General features: G+C 46.4%; 1 protein-coding gene across 1 annotated transcript in view; it reads left to right on the forward strand.

Annotated features, from left to right (window-relative positions):
• Positions 1 to 23,566, forward strand: part of CTNNBL1 (catenin beta like 1) — a 101,356-nt gene that overhangs the window by 63,153 nt on the left and 14,637 nt on the right. Inside the window, exons 12-13 of the mRNA XM_037915488.2 lie at positions 16,519 to 16,616; positions 18,488 to 18,568. Coding sequence (XP_037771416.1) covers positions 16,519 to 16,616; positions 18,488 to 18,568 — 179 coding nt within the window. The remainder of the gene's footprint in view (positions 1 to 16,518; positions 16,617 to 18,487; positions 18,569 to 23,566) is intronic.

Raw genomic sequence — 23,566 nt, forward strand, 5'->3', positions numbered from 1 at the left:
TCCAAAACCACCTCTACTGACACTTCAGGCTTGGACAGTTCCTGAGATTTGTCACCTAAAAAGAATCACTCGGGGGTGGGGATCTCCCTTACAACCTCTGCAGTGAAGACCAATGCAAAGAATTCATTTAGCTTCTCCACAATGGGCTTGTCTTCCTTGAGTGCTCCTTCAGCCTTTCGATTAGCCAGTGGCCCCACTGGTTGTTTTGCAGGTTTCCTGTTTCTGATGTATTTACAAATTTTTTGCTGTTGGTTTTTTTTGTCTTTATCTAATTGCTCTTCACATTCTTTCAACTTGATTTGGAGAATACCATGACACCTCCAAGACTGTGTTACATTACCTGCTACTGGCTCAGACCCCACACTGAACTAACTTCAGCCATCTCTAGTCAGGGTAGAGTTTTTACTATGGTCAGAATAGCAATGCTGAAAAGCAGCCAGGTAGGGGGGAGTCTGTACTTGTTTGTGGTCGAGAGGGAGTCTGGATGGCAGGGAATAAAAGCGACAGATTCAACGAGCAGCTGTTTTCCTCCTGAAAAATGTGCCAGGAGTGAGCTGTAACAGTACATTTGCTTTAGAGCACCAACATTAGAAATTTGATAACATTATATTAATGAAGGCAATGGCTTGGCAAGACAGCTCCTGGAAGGCATGTTTGGGCTGTAATAGCTGTTGTGATGAGCTCTGCATCTTGAATACAACAGGACTGGGAGAGGGAGATGATAAAACAAAGCAAGAAATGCAGGCCTGGTGTGGCTGCTGCTTTCCTAGCTGCTTGTCTCTGATGTGGGGAGGATGCTTACTTGCAGGCCAACGTAGCAGTGCCAGGGCTAGTTATGATTTATATGAAGGCTGGCCAATTCAGGTTCCATTAGCTATTTATGTACGTGGTCCTTGTTTTTCATAGATGGTGGTGAGGAAGAGATGCTCTTTTACATTGTTACTTGGATTTGCATAATAAAACTGGAGAGAGGGATCTGGTGAGACACTCAAATGATCGATTTGATGCTGTTTTGGAATTTTATTCCCAGGAGGAAATAACAATTGCCTCATTCCCTTTATGGAGGAACCTTAATCACTATGCTAAGCGGTGCGATTTGGAGTAGGGAGACCTGGGGCTGCTGGCTGTGCCACTGATTTGATTTGTGGGTTTGGGAAAGTCACTTAACCTTTGTCTCAGTTTCTTCCTCTTCAGTCTGTGGACAATGCCTGTCTACTTACCTCATGGGTGTATTGTGAGGATTAGCCAGTGTATTGCAAATCCTGCAAAAGGGCTAGGTTATTAATTATTATTTATATTTTAAAGTGAAGCAGAGTTCTGTCTTCTGGGGGAAGGGGAGTGGCATGTACCGGGCTCCTTGTTCACATAATTCTAGATCATTATTGGTCAGCGGAAATGAGGGACAGAGAGAGATGAGAGTCCAGAGAAGATTTTTATAGAGATTTTTTTAAAAAATCCTATTTCCATAAGTCCAATTTTCTATGTTTTGCATCATTGGGCAGGTGAGTTATTGGGTTTATAGCAATTTAAGTTAAGTGAGATGTGTAACAGGGCTCCCCTGGATCCTGTCAGGGCCATTGTCCTGGTGTGTACATGTGCCTGTGCCTTGCCAAATGTTTCGGCAGCAGCAATGCAACCCAATAGTGGTTCTGTGCTTTGGGGAAATACGGCTTGAGGACAGACCACTGACCTCAATGTGAGCCACTGATAGAATGGGAATACTGAAATATCTTGTGGTGTCCACGCTGTGATGGGATCCCCGGGGTGCAGCTGGGACTGTGGGACCGCGGGACCGCTATGCCCCCTTAACTGTCTCCAGCCTGGGTTGTCTCTCACAATGCCTTGCTAGTGACCAGCAGCAAACCCCTCCAGGCGCTGTGATCGCTCGGCACAACCGCATGCCGAGCCCCACACCCAGCTGGCTTGCATGAATGCTCCCAGAGCCACTCGTGCATCACACAGAGAAAGGCACCAGAGCCAAATTCCCCCAGCTCCCAGCACTGTATCCCAGGAATATACTATCTTGTACTGCTAAGGATGGGCAGTGCAAATTTATTAATTGGTTCGCCACTTCAGCAATGGAAAGTGGACATACACCAGCCTTTGTCAAACCTGAGCAGATTTACCACATGCTTCAGTCAAACTCACTGGTAAAGATAAACAAATTTATTGACTATAAAAGGTAGATTTTAAGTGTTATTAAGTGATAGGCAAAAAGTCAGAGTGGTTACCAAAATAAAATAAAATATAAGCACGCAGTCTAAACGCCCAATCCTATTAGACTGGGCAGCAACTAGATTAAGCAGTTTTTCTCACCCCACTGGATATCGCAGTCCTTAATATACAGGTTTGGCCCAGGTTTAAAGAACAATCTCTTGCGTTGGAGTCTTGTCTTCTTCTCAGTGTCTTGGTTGTTTGCAGCGTAGGTGGGGGCAGGAGAAGGGCCTAGTGTGTGTCCACTCTGTCTGTTTTATACCCTCAGTCCATGTGCTTGGGGAGCAGAAGTCCAGGCATGTCAGGGGGGCATTGTTGAGTCTCTCCAAGCAAGGTTGAGCAATTCCCCTGATGTGGCCTCATGCAGGTGAGTCATTGCATTGTAGCTCCCTTGCTGGACAGTGGCTATTGATGGGTTGTTTGACACCCCGTCCAGGCATTTGCAAACTTAACACCATTAATTTGGGCTTGAATAGGGACTGGGAGTGGCTGGCTCACTACAAAAGCAATTTCCCTCCTTTGGTATTGACACCACCTCATCAATTATTGGGAGTGGACCACATCCACCCTGACTGAATTGCCCTTATCAACACTGGTTCTCCACTTTTAAGGTAACTCCCTTCTCTTCATGTGCCATTATATTTATGCCTGTATCTGTAATTTTCACTCCATGCATCTGAAGAACTGGGTTTTTTACCCACGAAAGCTTATGCCTAAATCAGTGTTAGTCTTTAAGGTGCCACCGGACTCCTCATTGTTTTTGCCCGGGCGTTGGCTACTTTCCTTGCTGTTGACTCTGAGGAGCTAATATCTGGCTGATTCCCCAGTTTACAGCATATTTTAGTGACCACCATACAACACAATTCTCATAACTTCATATGCGTTAATGATACACATATATGGACAGAGAAATGACTTTCAGCAGATCATACCCTTTCCCCTGATACTTTAGAAGGCATGCTTTATATGTGAGATCACGATTATATGAAAATGAGGAATATGGGGGTTACAGTACGCTCCCCCAAGGTATATAATGTCACACGCACACTAGTCTTAGGGGGAAGTGTGCTCGCTCCTAGTGTCCCGACTGATTCTCACTATGCTCTGTTATCCCCGAGCCATGCCGCCTCATTGTGTGCCCCCTGCTTGTCCAGATGGGAGTGGACAGTTATGGGGCATGCTCAGGGCACTGCAGTATGTTTTTCTCAGTGGTGGTCTCATAATCTTTGTGCCACTTGGGCGTGGAGTGGCAGCTTTCAGAAGTATTGATTTCTGAGGGCTTTTTGCTTGCTGGCACATGTCAATCATAGAGTTTTTATCAGGGGTGAAAGTTTCTGCTGTGGGAGCTGATCAAACAGGAGAGTAGGAATAGGAGCCGCTCTTCCATTAGAAAAGAGCCAGGAGCTTATGGCGGAGCTTATAGCAGTGTAGTTGACAATAGAATGGAAAGGTGGGTTTGTAGATTTGTGCTAGTAGTAATTTTGTGAGTCCCTGAAGATGTGGAGGTGAAAGCTGCACGTTGTCAGGAACGTTGCAGTCACCACATCCAGTTTGGGACGGGAAGCGTTACAGTTGGGTTTTGGCTCAAGCTCTGCTGTGGTTGTAAGTGGGGGTAAAATGGAGTAAAAAACAGCTCTTAATTTACTTTTCTCCTGGATGTAGGTTTGTTTTAGACTCCTCCTGTACACAGAGTTCCTGGTTTTTGGAGGAGGGCCCTTAGGACAGATGCAGGATCTGCTTCAACACTTATGAGGCTCAGTGCATGTTTCTCCATGGCATTTCTAAGCTCTGACCTTTTTCCTTCTGTCCAGCATTCCTCTCTTTCCATCCTGATTGTCCTACAACCTCATGCTAACCTCTCTACATGCTCTGGGCCCCCCATCCCGGACAGAACTGCTTTTGTACAAAGAGCTTCTTTGTAGCCTACCATTGTGCCATATCACTCTGGTCCCTCTTTTCCCACTACCTCCAGTCCAAGCTTCCTTTCCTCCCTTTCAAGGCCCTGCGTTACTTTGTCCTTCCCTACTTAACCATCCTGGTCACTTATCACATCCATCTGCAAACAGTGACAGTCTAGGTACCTCATTTGTCTACCTCTCCCGCAAGTTCTCTGGGCTTTATTCCAAGCGATCCATGAGGTTTCCTTTCTGAGCTGGTCCAAAGGCCACTGTCCTCTCTTCCGTAAAACCCACTTCCTTTGTGATGTCCTCAAGAAATTAGCAAATTAAAACATTTATTTAAGAGAGAAATGCCTTGCTCTGTTGTGTTGTGCACTGGCTTTTGCAGAGTCCTTTACCCTCCAACCTATCCTACTACATTTCTAACCCTTCATCTCCATTGCATCTTGTCTCAAGCGGGTTTGGAAACTTCTTGGGGCTGGGATTCTGCTGTATCTGTATTGCAAGGGATCTAGCACACATCTGAGGGTCTAAAATAAACCACCTGGTGAAACATGTTACACAGAGAATGTGTTTGCTCTCCATTTTGTTTTTCCTGAGCCTGAAATTGTAAAAGGGATTTTTCTGCCTTGCTGTGGAAGCTTAACCAATGAGCAGTGGGAGGAGTAAATGGTATTTAATTTAAAGAATGGGTTAAGCCGTTCGCTAACAAGCACTTGGTTAAACAAGGATTAAAATGTGTGTGTGATGCTTTTCTTGCTGTTTGGAAACCTTGTTACTGAGTGGTTTCTGAATCCACTTCTTTTCTCAGACCCATCTGTCCTCTGTCCCCTCAGCTTTGTCTTTCTCTCTCTGCCTGGGACAGTAGAAACCCCAGGGTGCAGAGTTCTCCTTGATGTATCTCGGCTCTGTGGCGTGAGATGAGTGGGACTGTCCAAGTGCTGAAGGTCCCAAAAGACAGTGGTAGTGAGTAGGAGCCCAAGCCATCTTCCCTCCCATGGCCACATGCCACCATGAAGCGTAACTTTCTCGTCATTGGACCCTTTCAGTCTGTTGCTCCTTGACTGAGATCAGCACCTGCGAAGGTGTACGTCGCCTTCCCACTTGGCACATCTTCCTGGGGTCTTTTCTGCTCCCTCCCGGCCTTCCAGTTAGGCCTGGGTCCTCTTTTCCTTTTTTTTTTATTGTGGTGACCACTTGCTCTAGCAGCGCCAATAATGCCCCAGGCTCCCGCCTCCCAGGGACTCTGCAGGAACTTTAGTTCTGTGGTTCCTTAAAATGCTCCTTTTCTGTGGTGGCTAGGCCGCTAGTTTGCTGAGACCACTGCCCATCATACTGATTAGTGTCGTCTCATTGTTCCCTTGTGCTCCCCTGTCTGTCTGTCTCCACCTGTCATCTCTTGTCTTGTCTTGTGCTAAGATTGTCAGCTCTCTGGGGCAGGGACTGTCTAGGTTCTGTATTTGTACAGTGCCTAGCACAGTGGGGTCCTGGTCCATGACTAGCGCTCCTTGGTGGTATGGTAACACAAATAACAATTGTGGCACTGGCATCTCAATGTCCTTGTCCTGATGCTTTGACACCCTGGCATGTTGCCTCAAGGCTTGGTCTCATGGTGCTTCAGAGTGTTCTGTTGCAGGCTTTGGAGCACAGAGTTAATGAACATGGCAAGCTTTGCCTATGATGTGTGAAAGACACTCAGGCTGAGGACTCTGCATGAATTGTATCTGGATATTTCGCAATGTTCATTGAAGTTTCACTTTACTTTTATGGGTACACTAGTAATATGCTTTTCACTTAGGAGTTCATGTGTAAAATAGTGTTGATCCTCATCTCTAAAAACTCTTCTTTTGGATATGGAATTTTTACTAGAGTATTTATTATTTTGTCAATGCAACTTGGCTAGTTTTCATTCATTACAGAAAATTTTATAGTCCAAATTAAATTTTATAGGAACAATTTCATATAATGTATTTATCTCTTTAAAAACTAGCATGAAGGTGCCAACTCTGGTGATTGGGATAACTACGTTTTTGTCTCTAATTTTCTATAGTATTGATACCAATAAAAATTATATGGTGCCTAATGGGTGATTTGTATTGTAAGGGGTCTCATTCATAGTTTGGGTTAGGTGTGGTTTTTATACATTATATAACAAGGGATAAAAGGAAAAAAATAGGTCCTAATGATGAGCGACCCCTTGTACTTCAGTCCTGATGGATCACTTAAACTTCAAAGATTGACCCACATTGTGTAATTGACTATACTGGATTTACTCTTGTTCTAATCTCCAGTTTTCTGCCAGAGTAAATTCTGGTATGGGATATGCTTTCCTGATTTATACGGTGGATCTTACAACTGAGGTTTCTGGGACATAATCATATGTAACTTTGACTGTAATACACCTGCAATGTAATCCAGCTGATCTGTGGGGGCTATTGCCTCATCCAGCAGGCCTACCATTAATGTTGTGTTTTGGCGAAGGCCTGTGGTTGCTTTAAAACTTACTCCTATGAACCATATTACATGTGTGTGTGTCTTGGTACCAGAATAGTGCTGAGTTTAGGCTTTTCTGAGGCAAAACTTTTAGTCTTCATGCAATGAATTTTTAAGTATTTTGTTATCTTTTCGATTATTTTGTTACATGCTGTTGTTGTTTTGATATTTTGTTAATACGTTGGGTGGTCACGTTACATCATCCGGAGTCTTGCCGTTTGCATTATCTTTGATATTTTTGCGTACAAACAAAACTGCCTTTAATGAAAACAAATTTCTTCTGTCTTGCTAAAACTGAAGACAATCGTATATGTAGTCATCTTCAGTCTGTGAAGGAGAGATGCTGACTATATTTGATCATAGCGAACACTTAGAATTTTGTTACTGCAAGCAAGCCACTGCAATCCTGTCTACTTCTGTATTAATGTGATCTGATTTTTGTATCCAGATGCAGATGAGTATTTGAGGTATGAAGGGAGATGGAACGCATCTGGAAGTGGAGAATTTTTTATTTGAGGTGCCCTCTCTACTCGCTGTAGTGCCACAAAAAATAGAAATATATTGGTTTGGTGCTTGTCAGCTTCTTAAACACACTGCTTGTTATCTAAAAAGCAATGTTTTTGAGAGTTTCCCCTATAGTAGATAAGGTCTTGATGTTCTTGGACCTAGTTAACCAAGCCCTTCTAGATATTGTCTGAGATTACTGAGGACACAAGGAAGGGAAAGGGAGGAGAAATGGGCTCTATAGGAAAAGAAGTTTAATTCCACTAGACACGTTGTGTTTGTTCTTTAGGATTAGCTATTTGCCATAATCCTCTTGATTAAGGATTACGATTCCTGTAGACGTGTAATCCAGATGAGCATCCCGGTAGATGACTGAATACCATGCATGATTTACAACACAGTGTGGGTTGGTAATGGCCTTTCTCAGGCTGTTAATCTATTCAGCTAAATGCAAGTAATACGTGTAAGTATGACATTCCCTACAGCTAGCATCTGTAGACAGGGTTGAGGGGAATTGATTGATCAGAAGCAAACTGAATTTCAGATTAGGGTTTGATTGTTTTGTGAATCAAAAGATGGCTATGAATCATAAACCAAGGAGAGGAAGATGCTAAAGTGAGACTTAAATTGTGAAGGAAGGTCAGGAATTCTGTTCCAGATGGTGGGTCGTCACAGGAGGACTGACTGCCCCACCACTGTGTACAGACCGAGAGGAAGATGCAGTGACGTCTGATACCTGAAGAGTATAAGGGAGCTGAGGAATAAAATGGAATGTGGCAGAGTTTGGTAATTCTGTGAAGAAGGTTGACGACAGACTGGATTTTGAAATGTGGGTATGTGAGTGCAGAACATTAACATTTTAAAAAAAAAGCAACACTCCTACATTTCAGAAAGCTGAATAAAATAGCGTATTCATCTGGCAAAAAAGCCAGGAGTCTGATGGGACACCTTAGCATTCCCTAGGGATGGATGAGAGGCCTGTATGCTGATCTTCAAACTGTGCTATTGGGCTGTTGCTTTTGGAGCAATCTACTGGTTTAAAATTCCTGAACGCACTCAGTGGGTTAAAGTGGAGGAAACACAAATTCAGGTATGAGAGGCAAGGGCTTCCTCTCTGTGGATCATCAGGTCGCCTGTAGGGAAGCAAATCTTTTGACCCACTTGTTGGGTAGTGTGCCCAACCTGAGAGAGAACAATCTCTTCCTTGCACGCCAAGAGATTGTAATGAGCTAGGAGGAAGTTCATACCAAGTCATCCAAATTCAACTGCCTTCACTTTCCCCAAATGTCAGTTTTATTTAAGAATAATTTATTTTCTAACTTTGGAAGAAGTTCACTCGCTTTCCTATTTACCAAGTATCTGCGGTTTGGGCATTTTGCCAGTCTGCCCCATAATAAAAAGAAGTGAATTAGAGTGACGCAGCTTTTCAGTTTTCCCTAAGAGGAATAGCTCTTTTACTAAAAATGCTCTCTTGATCCATGGTAACATGCCCTGAAATGTAGCAACACCCTTTAAAATGAGTATCTGCTATGTGACTAAATTCCTAGGGCATGGAAAGGGTAAAATACAAATAGAAAACTGACTTGATAAGGATTACCGGTAGTTCTTCTAACTGAACATCATCTGTGAGACAGCAGAAAATATTTTTCACACGGTGGTCTGCCAAAGCAAATGCCTACTAAAGAAATCAATCTGTTTAAACCAATTTATTGCACCAATTTATTATTTTACCACCAACTTTTCAGAATACAACAGGATCCTCTTATGTGAATGAGTCTTAGTTTTAATGTTTTAAAATAGGGTTTAATTAGTTTTAAAGATAAAACTTCGTTTAAGGTTCTTGTAATAAAGAGATTGTTCTGGAAAATAACATTGCTAAGTGTGTGAAGGGAACTTTGCCTAGTGTGGTGCTCTAATCCTGTCTTGCTACAGGCTCTCATGTGCCCTGGACAGCTGGCTCTCTGGGCCTCACTTCCCCCATCAGTAAAATCACAGTGATGCCCTCCTCCACCCTGGGATTCCAAGGGGTAATTCATCTTTGTACCGTTTTCAGAATCGTGGCTGGAGGGCTCTGTAAAAGTGCAAAGTATTAACATAAATGAATAAATGTTAAGACTAGACGGGACCATTATTGTCATGTAGTCTTACTCCTTGTGACTGCGTAACATATACCCTAGAATTCCACCCAGTGATTCTTGCACTGAGTCCAATAACTGGTGACTGAATAGAGCATATCCTGTAGATCTTTCTAATATTGATTTTAAATGATTTAAAACTCTCTTAAACCTGTTCCTCTGGTTCATCAGAATTAGTGCCAAGAGGGCTCTTGCCCCTTCCTTTCTTCTCGCCCTTCCACCAAGTGGGTGCTGTCAATGCTTTGATACCCCCAAAACGTACAGCTCTCTGTCTTTGGTATGATGCTGGTTTAATCTGCATCAGCATTCCACTGGATTGTGTCTGTGCGCGGCTGTTTGTCAGCTCCCTGCCCTGCTAGCCAGATGTCCATTCTAATGAAATTTAAAAAGGGGGGGAAATAATAATAAAGGCAGAGAGTGTAATGTTATGGCTTGGTTTGACAGGACCTCCTGCTGCTGCAGATGCCAGTGCCAGCCGTGGACTAGATTAATCTGTATTCCAACACACCACTTCCAAAGTCAAGATCGATCTAATTAGGTATTTTAAGAACTGCTTGCATCCTAAATCTTCCATGTCCATCTGTCTAGGGAGGAGTAGGGAGGTCTGTGAGGTTCTAAAGTGATATTGGACCGAGAAGAATCTCTGGTGCAGTGGGGAACCATGTTCCATATGTGACCTACCTGGAACAAAGGAAGACTAATGGGCCTTGTGTGTTGCTCAGAAACAAAGGCAAGTCAGAGCATTGGTTAGGACTTTGACTGTTTAATCACATCTTGCCCAGTACACTGGAGAAGTCAACGTTATCTGCTAGGATAGCTGAGAGTCCAAAGCAGAAGCTTTTGGTGGCCAGCTCTGCCCTTGCATTCATGCATGTCTTTGCAGACTCTTGGGAATCGGTTGCATCCACACTAGGAAAAAAGGTGGGTAGTTTTGATGTGTTAGCAGGTCAAAGGAAACAGTAGAAGTGAGCCTACTATTTACCTCAACCTTCTTACAGGCCTTATCTTCATTCTGATTTTACCTCCTTTTGTTTACGGTGGGTTGGCTAGTAATGGTAAGAGCACGCCTTTTTTCCCTGGTGCAGACAAGGCTTTTGTGGGTCTGGGTTTGACACTTTTTCAAAAGAGAAGCATCTAGGCCTGTCTTGCAAGGTGATTGTTCTGGGTGTGGCATCAGGGTAGGTAGCAGCTTTGGCCTCTAACCTTCTTGTTTCCCTCCCCCGGACCAACATTTTCCATTCAGACTTTGCAAAGCTTCCAGATAACAGGACCATTATACATGGAGTTGATTGAGCTGCCTTAGGTGTAGTCTGAGGCCCATATGTGACCAAGGGAGTGATGAAGTATGGCCTGGTAGATGTAGGATGCGGACAAAGCTGATCAGCTGCAGGGTCCTCTATTGATGGACTCAAAGCAGCAGCAGTTTCTAATCATCTCTTAAGGAAGAACCAAGTGTGAGAACATTCTCTCACACACAGACACATGTCAATGGGTGTGATGTATAGTGCTGCAGGTTCCTGGAAAGCTGTGAATGTACCCTGTGGTGCCCAGAAATGTAGATGTGTTTGGGCTAGTACTGCTCATTGTTCCTGCAGGCATCTTGATTTAATTAAGTAATGGATTCAGCCAAGCTTCATGTCCAAGTTTGGGTTAAAATAAGCCAGGAACGGTCTGTGGCAATTCAATTAGCTGTGTTCTGGTGCTGCCCATAGGTACTGGTATTAACTGGGCAATAGGGCGCATTAGAACATTTTCATCGGAAATAGGCCAAGCAAGTGAAGACTCCTCCTTTTGGCTCAGAAATATTTTAGACTTGGAGAATAATTGTACCATCAATTGGGAAGAGAGATTAAATAGAGAAGGCCAGATCCTGCCAGTGCTGGCATAGTGTTCACTACTAGAAATAGGCCCATTAATGTCAATGAGACTGCTCCCAGTAGTAAGCGCTACACCCACTAGTAAGTGTTTGTATGGTTGGGCTCATAGTTTTTGTTCATCCTTTGTATCGTAAAATAGGACTTCACATCCATGTGTCTGTAGAGTAAGCTATAGAAAGTGGACAGGATAGGTGGTGTAGCCAAAGAATAGACACTGAAGCATTCTTAAGATGACTCAGTGTCCTTGCGGTTCTCCATAAATTCAGTGACTGAAAAGGTCTGATGGGTCCTCAAACATAACCAACTGAATGTGAGTTTGCAGGGAGGTGCTGTGGCTAAAATGTAGATTTTTAAGTGGAGGAATATTGAGGAGGAAAAGGGGGGTGACATTCAGTTGCATATGATGTTGGTTACACTACTATTGGAATACGGTGTCCCTACTGTAAAAAAAAGGAAAGCTCAGAGAAGAACTGCAAGAATTGATGGGAAGTCTGGAAAACCTCCCTTATGACTTGAAGAGATCAGCTTATTTAGGTTATCAACGAGAAGGGTAACAGATGACCTGGTCCTTGTGTGTAAGTACCCTACATTAGAGAGGGCTGATAACAGAGGGCTCTTAAATCTAGCAGACAAAAGCAACAAGATCCAGCTACTGGAAGTTGAAGGTAGAAACATTCAAACTGGAAATCACATTTTTAACAGTGAGGGGAACTAACCATTGACCAGCTATGAAGGGATGTGGTGGAGTCTGTCATTTACAGTCTTTAAATCCAGACTGGATGTGTCTCTAAAAGAAGTACTCTAGCTCATCCAGAAATAATGGGCCTGATGCAGAAATCACTGGGTGAAGTCCTATGGCCTGGGCTATGGAGGAGGTTGGACAAAGGATCATACTAGTCCCTTCTGGCCTATACATCTGTGAAGCTAGGTAGACAGACCCTAGGGCGTATCAGTGACAAATCCACCTGGTCTGTATTCCTGAAGAAATTGGCTCGGTGTTCAATTACTGACTATAAATCCTAAAGAGGGAGGTGACGCACAGGAGAGAGTGAGACTGGTACATGGGAGCAGGCGTGGAGGGCGAGGGGTCCTCATATTAGAAAAGATCAGGCCCCTCCAGTACAACAGGGAGTGGAGCAGCTTCTTACTGCACTGGCAGCCCCACTCATAACCTCCCCTCTCAGCCACACAGCAGGTGAACTCTGGCACCCTGGGAACACTGGCTTTCTTCCAAGCCAGCAGAACAAGCTGCTAGGACATTTACAACTTTTTTGAACGTCGTCGTCCTCATTTTAAGGAAATATGGGGTCAATGGCATTTGGGGTTTTTTGTAATCCTTTTTTTTACATGAACAACTCATTTGATACAGTGTGTGTGGTATAGTTGCCTCCTGCTATCCTGAAGGCCCCTCTGCAGTGAGCCTGCATTCACACAGGCTGCACTGATTTATCCATGGCCATCCTTCACCTCCATTTTATCCTGTCGAAATGACAGAGCAGCTGAACGGTGCCGGCCACCAGATAAACCTGTTATCTCCTCTGCTCTTCCTGCCAGCAGCTCTCCACATCTCCTTGGTGCGTGAAAAACTGACACCACCTCCGGCAGAAATCTGTTCCTGAGGAAGCTACATTTATTAGTAGCAAATGAAACTGTGTGTATCTAGTGTTTTGTGATTGTTTTGTTGCCCTTATGTGGCACACAGATAACCTGTGGTACAAAGGGGCAGGCCCCAGATTGGGGCATGGCACACTGATTGCTTAGGTGACTGCAGCCTTTTAATGAAAAGATGAGCTGTCAGTTTATTTGAAAGTGCCATGCAAACAGATAATTGTCGTTTGTTCTTTGTACACCAGCGCAATTGAGTGAGGCTTCTCTTGGCTGCAGGCTAGGCAGAATTGTGGAAATGCATGTTAATGTGGTTTGATGGCAATGAGAAGACGATCCCTCTTCTCTGTATATTGCGTTTTCTTCTGTGAAAATAACAAACCTTGACACCCCTCTCCCGACAGTGAGGCAACGGAGGAGATTTTTAACTGCCACTATTTCTCATCAATCTTAATCAGCAGGATTAAAGCAAAGACATCATTGAGAAGTTCTAGTTTAGAATACATTGAAATGTGTGAAACCTGAAGTCTGTACTTAATGCATACTGGAAGGCAGGAAGCGATAACAAATGATTCAGTGAGGGAGAGCAGGTGAAGGCTGTCATTTGCTCTGTGGCTTTGTGCTTGGTTTCATCTGCCCTTATTTAAATGTTGCCCTTTGGTGCACTGCCCCATATTTGACATTGGCACAAACTCTGCAAATGATTTGCACCCTCTGCGATGACCATGCCTTTAGCAGGGTGATGCAGGGCATGTAAGTCGATGCAGCGTGTACCCCACTGTTATTGTTTTCACAGCCTCCCATGAATCTCTGTCTCCTCTTCCACCCACCTTTATGCCCCAAAATATATGTGAATCCAGGCTCTGTCAGCACAGCAGTCTACCATTGTCAATGTGTTAATGGGCGAAATGAAGGATGGGCAAGACAGAGGAGCCGAGGAAAGTGTTACAATTGGAGAACTTGGCTAGAAAGGAATGGAGATGTTTAATTCACATTTAGTTTGGAATACATTTAAAAACACAAGTTCTATCACAGAAGTGTAGGACTGGAAGGGACTTCTAGAGATCATAGAATCATAGAATATCAGGGTTGGAAGGGACCTCAGGAAGTCATCTAGTCCAAACCCCTGCTCACAGCAGGACCAATCCCCAACTAAATCATCCCAGCCAGGGCTTTGTCAAGCCTGACCTTAAAAACTTCTGAGGAAGGAGATTCCAGCACCTGCCTAGGTAACGCATTCCAGTGCTTCACCACCCTCCTAGTGAAAAAGTTTTTCCTAATATCCAACCTAAACCTCCCCCACTGCAACTTGAGATCATTACTCCTTGTTCTGTCCTCTGCCACCACTGAGAACAGCCTAGCTCTATCCTCTTTGGAACCCCCCTTCAGGTAATTGAAGGCTGCTATCAAATCCCCCCTCATTCTTCTCTTCCGCAGACTAAACAATCCCAGTTCCCTCAGCCTCTCCTCATAAGTCAGGTGTTCCAGTCCCCTAATCATTTTTGTTGCCCACCGCTGGACGTTTTCCAATTTTTCCACATCCTTCTTGTAGTGTGGGGCCCAAAACTGGATACAGTACTCCAGATGAGGCCTCACCAATGTCGAATAGAGGGGAACAATCATGTCCCTCGATCTGCTGGCAATGCCCCTATTTATACATCCCAAAATGCCATTGGCCTTCTTGGCAACAAGGGCACGCTGTTGACTCATATCCAGCTTCTCGTCCACTGTAACCCTTCGGTCCTTTTCTTCAGAACTGCTGCCTAGCCATTCGGTCCCTAGTCTGTAGCGGTGCATGGGATTCTTCCATCCTAAGTGCAGGACTCTGCATTTGTCCTTGTTGAATCTCATCAGATTTCTTTTGGCCCAATCCTCTAATTTGTCGAGGGCCCTCTGTATTCTATCCCTACCCTCCAGCAATTTACCTCTCCTCCCAGTTTAGTGTCATCTGCAAACTTGCTGAGAGTGCAATCCACACCATCCTCCAGATCATTTATGAAGATATTGAACAAAACCGGCCTGAGGACCGATCCTTGGGGCACTCCACTTGATACCGGCTGCCAACTAGACATGGAGCCATTGATCACTACCCGTTGAGCCCAACAATCTAGCCAGCTTTCTGTCCACCTTATCGTCCATTCATCCAGCCCATACTTCTTTAACTGACTGGCAAGAATACTGTGGGAGACGGTGTCAAAAGCTTTGCTAAAGTCAAGGAACAACACGTCCACTGCTTTCCTCTCATCTACAGAGCCAGTTATCTCATCAGATCATCTAGTCCAGCCCTCTGCACATATGCAAGCACAACCTGTCTTTCAGGCAGGTACATACTGAGTAGTTAAATACCCACAGGAAGTAAACTGTAGGCACAAAGAGGGAAGCCCAGTTAAGGTCAGGCTGAAAACCAGGCTCTGTGTGAGACCAGATTCTGCCTCAAGCAAGGTTGGGGCTGCGTATGTGTGTTCCTTCTAAGGGAACCAGGGCCAGCAGGGAGTCTTTCTTTTCTACTTAATTTAGCTCCTGGGAAGCCTTGAAAACCAGCATTAGGGAGCCACAACACAGCCTAGAAGCAAAGAGGCCTAGAACAGAGCTTTCCCTTCCTGTGAGATGCTGAGTGACCTGAATTCCCATGGAAGGTGCCCAGTGCTTTGCAGAATCAGGCCCTGGGAGTGAGACTGCTGCCATGTCTTGTTAGCAAGGATCTGGAGAGGAGATTCTTTTGTAACATTTGACAGGAAAGAGCTTCTGAAGGAAATTTTGTAAAGAATGAAAGGAATTATGTGATACTTGCCATGCTCTCCCCCATCACTGAAAACCCTATTCTTCCTGTGGCTTTGGAGAACAGCATCTTTCGGACATCTGCATGGCTATTCATAAAGAGAACACCTTGAAGCTGTGATCTGCCACACACAAGAAAAGAATCAGTACAAATTTGAGGCACTTAGTTCAGTTGCCCTTCAGACTCTGAAATTTAGTGGGGTTGAACATGAACTTGGGTTGCCTCTTGTGTTCTTGCCCAGTTAATATTTTATTCTGTTCCAGGGTTGGGCTGTGAAAATTTTGACCCCTAAGTAGAATCTAGAAGTCTGTAGAGCAGATTTATTTGTTCATTATTTCCTTGTGTGTTGTGCTGAATTTGTATTCCATACACAGGATTTTCTGTAAATAAGAGGTTTGTTTGAAGGTTTTGCTCTAGCTAATGCCAATTAAATCTCTGCAGGAGCTGTATTCTGGCGTGCTTCTCTTCTGAGCTATGCTGTTCTAACAACTGCTCCCTGCTTGGTAACGTAAGGGTCACTCAACTGACAGTGCCAGCTTCTGAATGGAGCCTGGTTTGGGTCCAGTATGGCCGTTAGCCATGAAAGAAGCAGCAAAGCCATCCCCTTAGCTAGGATAGGAAGTGCCAAAAGGAGAGTGAAAACCACTGAGAGATACCTCACCCAGGAGAGTTAAACTGAACTGGGTTTGGACTTTATTTTATAACATCCCTTTTTTTCAGAGCTGCAATTAACAGCAAGAAGATTCCAAAATAGGTTCAAAGTAACACAAAAATTTGATAAAAGCCTAGAGGCCTTTCCAGCTTTCATCTAGCTGGGAGAAGAGACGAGACACCTAGGGACCCTTTCTTGCAACAGCTTCCCCATCTTTTATAACCACACCCCAGATCACCCATGTGATGGACAGGAAACCCCTGCAGCTGTAACTGAAGGTGTGCCTCTTTTACACCTTGTCCCAGAGAGGAAATGACCTGATACTCCTGACCTGTGTGCAACTCTGTCTCTTTACCACCAGAGCACGTCTGTTCCATCCTGGCCTCCCTGCTGCGGAATCTGAGAGGGCAGCAGAGAACGCGGCTGCTGAATAAATTCACGGAGAACGACAGTGAGAAGGTTAGTGCTCTGGATGTCCAACGGTGCTCCCGGTGTTGGAGCACAGGGCAGGGGAAGATGGTTAGAACTGGCATGGTGCCAGCGTTTCAGTGGCCTTTGGCCAGCCTGAAAAATGGGTCTAAGTTGCTGTATCTTCGGGGGGGGGGGGGAACCCTACGAGTAGCAGAGTTACTTGTGCTAGCGGGTGGCCAGTACATAGGATAGTGCTCTCAGGTTCTGCATTTGTATCCCTGCCCCCTTCCATAGAGTGCTTCATCCTTCTTAGCAGGAGTGGCATTTGGTCATGGAATTGTCCCCGAAGTACCACCAGCTGATAGGTAGCCAGGGTAGCCATCTGCAAAGAAGCAGCTTTTGCAAACCAGTTCTTCCAATGGGAACTGTAAATTCAGTCAGAATTTACGGCCAGAAGGGAACATCAGGTCATCTGGTCTGACTTCCTGCACTCCACAGCCACGAAAACCCGCCCAGTTCCCCTGTATTGATCCCAGCAACCTGGATTAGACTAAAGCATGCCAGGCCTCAGGAGACTAAACTGATGTGTGCCCCAGGGGGAGAATAGGAAGGTGCACGAATGCCCAAGGCCCAGCAAGATATACCCAGCTGATCCCAGCCAGTGACCCACACCCAACACAACCACGGTCCTTGTCAGTCTAATCTGGGGGAAGATTCCTTCTGACTCTGAAAATGGCAATCGGTCTGAGCCTGAGCATGTGAGCAAGAGCCACCCACCAAGCATCTAGGAATTCCCAGTACTGCCTCAGCGCACAGCCCACCACACCCTGACAGATTATCTTGGTCCCTCTGTGCAGAACACAGCCATAAATCCTCAACATGCTGTTAACATGCTGTCCCCGTAACTGGTTCTCGCAACTCCAGAAAGTCTCTCATATTGAAAGGCCTTGTCCAATTGCTTAATCCAGTACAACGGAGAGAGGGCAGCCTTAGCGTCTAATGTGTAACAGCGGTCTGAGTGGTCGCAGCCTGGCTGGACAGACAGCCACACATGAGGGTGGCGGGTGGACACCCTCCCTTTGGAGAGGCTAGCTCCCAGCCTTCCGCTTGAGGGCCTCCACCCCCACTCTCCCGCGGCCAGAGAAGCCCCGGGCTGCCCAGAACCCCAAGCCTTCCCACTCCCCTCCACCGTCAGAGGAGCCCCAGGCCAGCCCCAGCCGTGCTGGCCCAAACAGCTCCAGCCACACCAGCCAGCACACCCGAGCCCCGGGCTGGCCTGAGCCACCCGGAGAATGGGAAAGGCGGCATGCCTCCCTTCCCTCCCTCCTCCCAGCGGAAGAACGCTGAGCTTTTTATATGAGCCATGCAGGTTCCAGGGTGGCTGAGCAGCCGATATCTGCTACTCAGCTTCCCAGGGTTCATCAGTAATCTCTCTTGAGTCCAGGGAGATTACTGATGAACTCGGGAAGCTGAATAGCGGATACCGTCTCCTCAGCTGCCCTGGAACCTCCATATCTCATAATTGTAAGTAAAAACCCACAACCTGGCACTCCGCAGCTTAGCCTTCCCTGGCCTATTATACCTGCCGTCTATGCAGCTGAATTTAGGGAGCTGGGAAAATTGGAGCACGACAGATCAGAAGAGTGGGCTGAGCTCATGGCCTGGTTGCCCACCTTCTAGTGGGAGCTGATTGGATCACGTTGTGATAAGGTGTAGAGATCACTGGCATTTCAATCCAAAGCACTCACCTGTCCAGCATTGGCCCCTTCCCGTTCTCACTCATTCCTGTCTCTCTCCTGGGAGTGGCAGAGCTGCAAGCTGCTTTGGGAGATTTCTGGGAGGATGAAGTAGGAAGGGCTGAATACTGAGTGGAGTGGGCCTTTCTCTCACTTAGGTCTGTGTCTCTCCTGTCTTCACAGGTTGATAGGCTGATGGAACTGCATTTTAAATATTTGGATGCAATGCAGGTGGCTGACAAGAAGATAGAAGGAGAAAAGCATGTATGTATCTCTTCCTTGTGCTGCCAGCCCATGTCTCTAACTTCTCCTCTTCCTCCCACTCTGAGCCCTCAGCCGTGAAGGTATTTTTTTAATGTCCTGCACATGGCACGTTTTTGACTTGGCTGCCGTCTACCCACCCTTGCAAACAGCTGAATGCCTGCTTGCCTGCAGAGGAGTTTCTTCTGGCGGGGCGGGTATCCTTTGGGACAAGGTTATACACAGGGGTTGACTGGCACGCTGCTGTTGGGCAAGGAAGACCTGAATCTCTGTGTAAGCAGCAGATGTTCCTGTCTATAGATGCTCAGCAGCCAAATTGGTAAATTCCAGCCAGACCACAGTGAATCCCCGAGCTCTGGCAACACAATTCACCACTCAAAGGACAGGCACCTGTGCTTGTGCCTCGTGGGCTACTTTGTGTCACTCACACAGACTCCAGCTGTGTAATTCCAAGGGCTTGTACTGTGCAGGTAATGAAAGAGAGCTCAGCGCGTTCTGCCTGCTGGGAGAAGGCATGTTGTTTCTGGGACTAACATAGCAACGAATTCCTGGCTCAGCCAAGCCAATGCTATGCACTGAGCCTTCGTTTCTGTGCTGAGACTTGTGCTCTGAGACCGCTCTCACCATGGTTTCCTCTGCCTCCTCTCCACAGCGTGCTGTGTTTGGGAGGAGGTCTTCATTTACCAAAAGCTCTGCCCTGGAGTCACTTTCTTTTGTTTCTACCATATTTTTAAAAGTTCCATATCTGCTTTAGATTAACCCTGTCTCTAAAATGTGCCCGGCCTCCCTTCCTCCCTGTTCCCCTGTAACTTCTAACTGTCTGCCTGTCACCACACCGTTCAAATGGCAGCCACCTTTCCCTGCTCAACTATGGCTCCACCATTGCTTTTCATTCGCTTCCAGCTCTGTAACACAGCATTTCCCTGTCCGGCCTCATTAGCCTTCTCCAGACAGGCATCCGCACGGTGCTCACGCAGCGACTGCTAGCAACGCCCTAGCACGACTGCTTTGAGTGGGGGGGCAGCGATATTTTTGTCTGAGAAACAAGGTTAGAACCATATTGTAAAATCATGCTACAGCCTGCTGGGCTGGGCTGGCTACTCTGCAGCACAGCTGTCTTGCAGAGTTCTCTGCTGACAATTCTTGTCCTCACTGGCGAGGGAAGCTGTGATAGCAGGACCTGGTAGCAAGCGCTGCGTTTCAACACAAGTGTAACTAGCTTGGCTGTGCTTCCACCATGTGCAGGGTCTAGGTGTAAAGGATTTTGAATTAACATATTTGGATTTATTTATTTGTGTATGTGTGTGTAAATATGTGTGTACACACATTCACTGTACAGTGATTCCTGGGTCTAGGACTGCAGTAGCTGTGATTCTCTTTGCATTCACTTTTACTAGTCTGAAACATTACTGGGGCTGGCAGATGGGGGGAGTAAGTGAAATGCAGTGTGACAATGACATGGTAATATTCAAGGCCTCCATCCCGCCTCTTTAGAGTCTTGATCAGCTGCGAGGGAGCCTCTATCCAGATTAGATGGGGCTGAGGCCAAAGACTGGTGTTTGCTCTAAATACCTACAGTGGATTGTTCTGAATGACATGAGCTTTGGTATCATGTAGTATTTTCTTGGAACTGAAGCTGAAACAGACTTTTCTGAAAGAGAGGACGAGCTGTTGGAGTCAGGAAGCAGCTTGCAGAGCTGTTAGTGAGTTTGGCCCGCTTCCCACAAGATTATCGGTATCAGCACTGAAGAGGGTGTGAAATTGATTAGCACTGACGGAGAGTAATCACGGCTGTGGCTCTTCCCAGCACATGAGCTGGCTCTGCATGACACAGGCTGCAAACCCCCCACCAGTCTCTGACAAACATCTGTCTCCTCAATGCCGAGGCCAGTTCACTGGGCACTGGCAAACATTCTGAGGGCATTCGAGCTCAGCAGCTTCATGGCTGCTCAAAAAGGCACAGGGGTGAGTGATTAATTGAATCACATCCACTGCCAGCGTTCAAGCTCCATATGGACAGCTGCAGCTTCACAAATGAACAGAGGCCTGCAGCAAAACAGTGTTTTCCCTTCCTTCCCCGCCCTTCCCATTGCTCCTGTTCAAACGCAGCAAGAAGTGATTGATTCTGTACATTTCAGTGCTGGTGGGTGGGTTTCAGAGCTCAAAGAGCAGAGCTAAGGGTACTGTCTGGTGCCTCGCAGAGTGTGGGCAGCTGCTGCTTAGCCCTCTTCCTCCTCCCTCCCCCCACTGGCTCTGTTAGCTATTTATAGAGCATCTTTCATCCAAAAGGATCTCAAAGCATTTCATGAATATTACACCTGCAGAATCCCTTTCGCCCTCAGTTGGAGGGCAGCAGCCAGTCAGCACATGGTATGAAGGGAGAGGGGAACTTGGGGCCCAGGATACTTGGGTGGGGGCCTTTCCCTTACAGAAAGTACCAGGGTTCCTCAGCATCCATGGAGAGCAGCCAGCACCTGTAGCTAAACTGCACGGGACTCACTTTGTTTACATGGTAATGATGAGGGGCTGAACTGACCCTGTCAAAGGTACTAATATTTCCCCTTTGAGGTGTGCACCACTCCCTGCTGTTCCAGGTCTGGGCCTCTCCTACATAGAGATGAGTGGCTCTAGGAAGTCCTGTGCATTCACCCAGCTCAGCACATTTGTGACCGATCTGTTCCATTTGTGCTATGTCCAACTCTCTCTGCTGCTTGACGTACCTGTGTTAGGGGCATGGGAAAAGGGGTCTCCCTTACAGCTCAGATCCTCCGTTAGCAAAAGACTGTACCCTCCCTGCAGTGTTCTCACCACTCCCCCATGCCAGCTCCCCATAGTTTGGAATGGCTAGAATAAATAGTTCCCTCTTACCCTGCCTCCCCTAGCTCTAGGGATGTTTGGGAGAGAGCAGAAATGTCCCCCATGGCCTTTGATCTTCTGCAGCACCTTCCATCTGAGCATGGCAAAGCCGTTTATGGGTATTAAGTTATGCTGCAGATCATCCCTGTGCAATAGGTATGTGTTCTGCCTCCAGGGGGCACTAGTTTGCACCTCTTCAAGGCTGGCAGGCAGCAGCAGAGCCAAAAGGGGACCAGGTGAGGGATGGTCCAGTGGTTAGCGCACTAGTCTGGGCTGAGGGAGACCAGGGTCCAATTTCTGCTCTGCCACACACATCGTGTGTCCCCTCGGGCAAGTGGTTCAGTCTCTCTGGGCCTCTGTTCTCCTCTGTATAATGGGGAGAATAGCTCTGTCTTGCCTCCCAGGGGCGCTCTGAAGCTCAATCCATTAAAGATTGTGACTTGCTCAGATCCTGTGGTGATGGGGGCCGTAGAAGGGGGATGGTTCACTTGGTGATTCCCTGTTGTGTTCATTCCCTCTGGGGCACCTGGCACTGGCCAGTCGGCAGACAGGACACTGGGCTAGATGGGCCTTTGGTCTGACCGTTCTGATGGTCTAAGTACCTAACAGATTTTTAGCACCCTCTGCACGCTCTCAGCAGCTCAGATTTCCTCTTTTCCTTTATAGAGACAGGTCCCAGTGGAAGCATGTGGAGGCTTATGAGGTGTCCTAATTGCAGCACTCACAATGCTAAAATAATTGGTCTGAAAGCTGTATTGTAAGCTCCTCTGGGCGGCGGCCAGGTCCCTGAGATGAGAGATCTTTCCAACATTTTATACTGTAAGCTTCTAGGAAAAGTTTATGGCGTATGTGTGCAGGGGGTCAGGCTGGATGGTCATGGTGGTCCCTTCAGCCTGGGATTCTGAGACTCTCTGAATCCTCCTGTTTATCCCTGTCCTTCGTGGGCCACGGGGAGAACAGGATTGCCTGCATTGTCCCAAACATGCTCATAAGCCTTGGAACTCTGCATTAAGACCATGACTGTAACCAAATCTCATACTGCGGGGTCAGGACGGAATCCACTCTCATATGCATGATTGCCTTAATGCATTCTGGGGTTTTTTCACTTTCTTCTGAAGCATCAAAGATTGGCCAAAGTTGGAGATGCGGCCTAGGCCAGCGTGGACCAGTTCTCTGAGGTATACAGAGAATCCTTTATTTGATGCCTGGCTTGTGTGTCTTGCTCACCTGCTTGAGGTCAAACTGGTCACCAGATTTGAGGTGGGAAAGGAATCTTCTCCCCTCCTGCCCTGGTGATGCTGGCTGTGACACTGGGTTCCTTGGCAGCAGTGAATGTGCTTTGCCTGTTAAGTTCCTGTGGGCATCTCACCTAAACAATTTCCCTGCCATTGTAGGGACCTCAGACCTTGATAGCACCTCGGTCCCTCCTGTTCTCTGCCTGTGGACATAAGTTTAGTCTCTTGAGGACTGCAATACGTTAGTCTAACTGAAGTCATTGGGCTCAGCATAGGGGTGTCCGGGTGAAACTGACTGGCCTGTATTATGCAGACTAAATGATCGAATGGTCCCTTTTGGCCTTACGCTGTATGGAATCTGTTACATTAATAAGTGTGTCCTACAGGTCCCAGCACAGTGGGTCCCAATCCTGGCTGGGACCTGTAGATGCTACTGTAATATTAAATCTGTGCATTCTCTGTGCTGCCAAGCTCATAACTGAGTAGCAGAGGCCCAGCAGCCCCTCCCAGAAAGTCCTGTCCAGCATTTTTCTTCACAAGACAGCTCAAGGTGGCTGTAGATTTTGGCAAAAACTATGGCATGCCATGCAGTAACCCAAGAAGGGCACTATGACTCCACCCCTCTATGGGAAACTTCCAGTTATGTGTAAAGTTGCCTCCCCTTCTGGACCAGGTGCTGAGGGACAGTAGATAGAGGTTAGAGATGCATCTTCCTTCAGCTGGTCATTTCGAGATGGTTCTGCCAGCAAATGCCCCCATCAGACAGTTTCTGAATTCATGGCCCTCTTGTGTCCCTCCCACTTTCCAGGGAGGCAGGTGAGTCCGTCACCCCAGGCACAGTGCGCATTAGTGATTATTCACAGGAGTTATGGAATAAGTTTCTGCTCTCCTTCTGGTTCCCAGAAATAAG

Source organism: Chelonia mydas, chromosome 13, assembly GCF_015237465.2.
Source record: "Chelonia mydas isolate rCheMyd1 chromosome 13, rCheMyd1.pri.v2, whole genome shotgun sequence".
Lineage (NCBI taxonomy): Eukaryota > Metazoa > Chordata > Testudines > Cheloniidae > Chelonia > Chelonia mydas.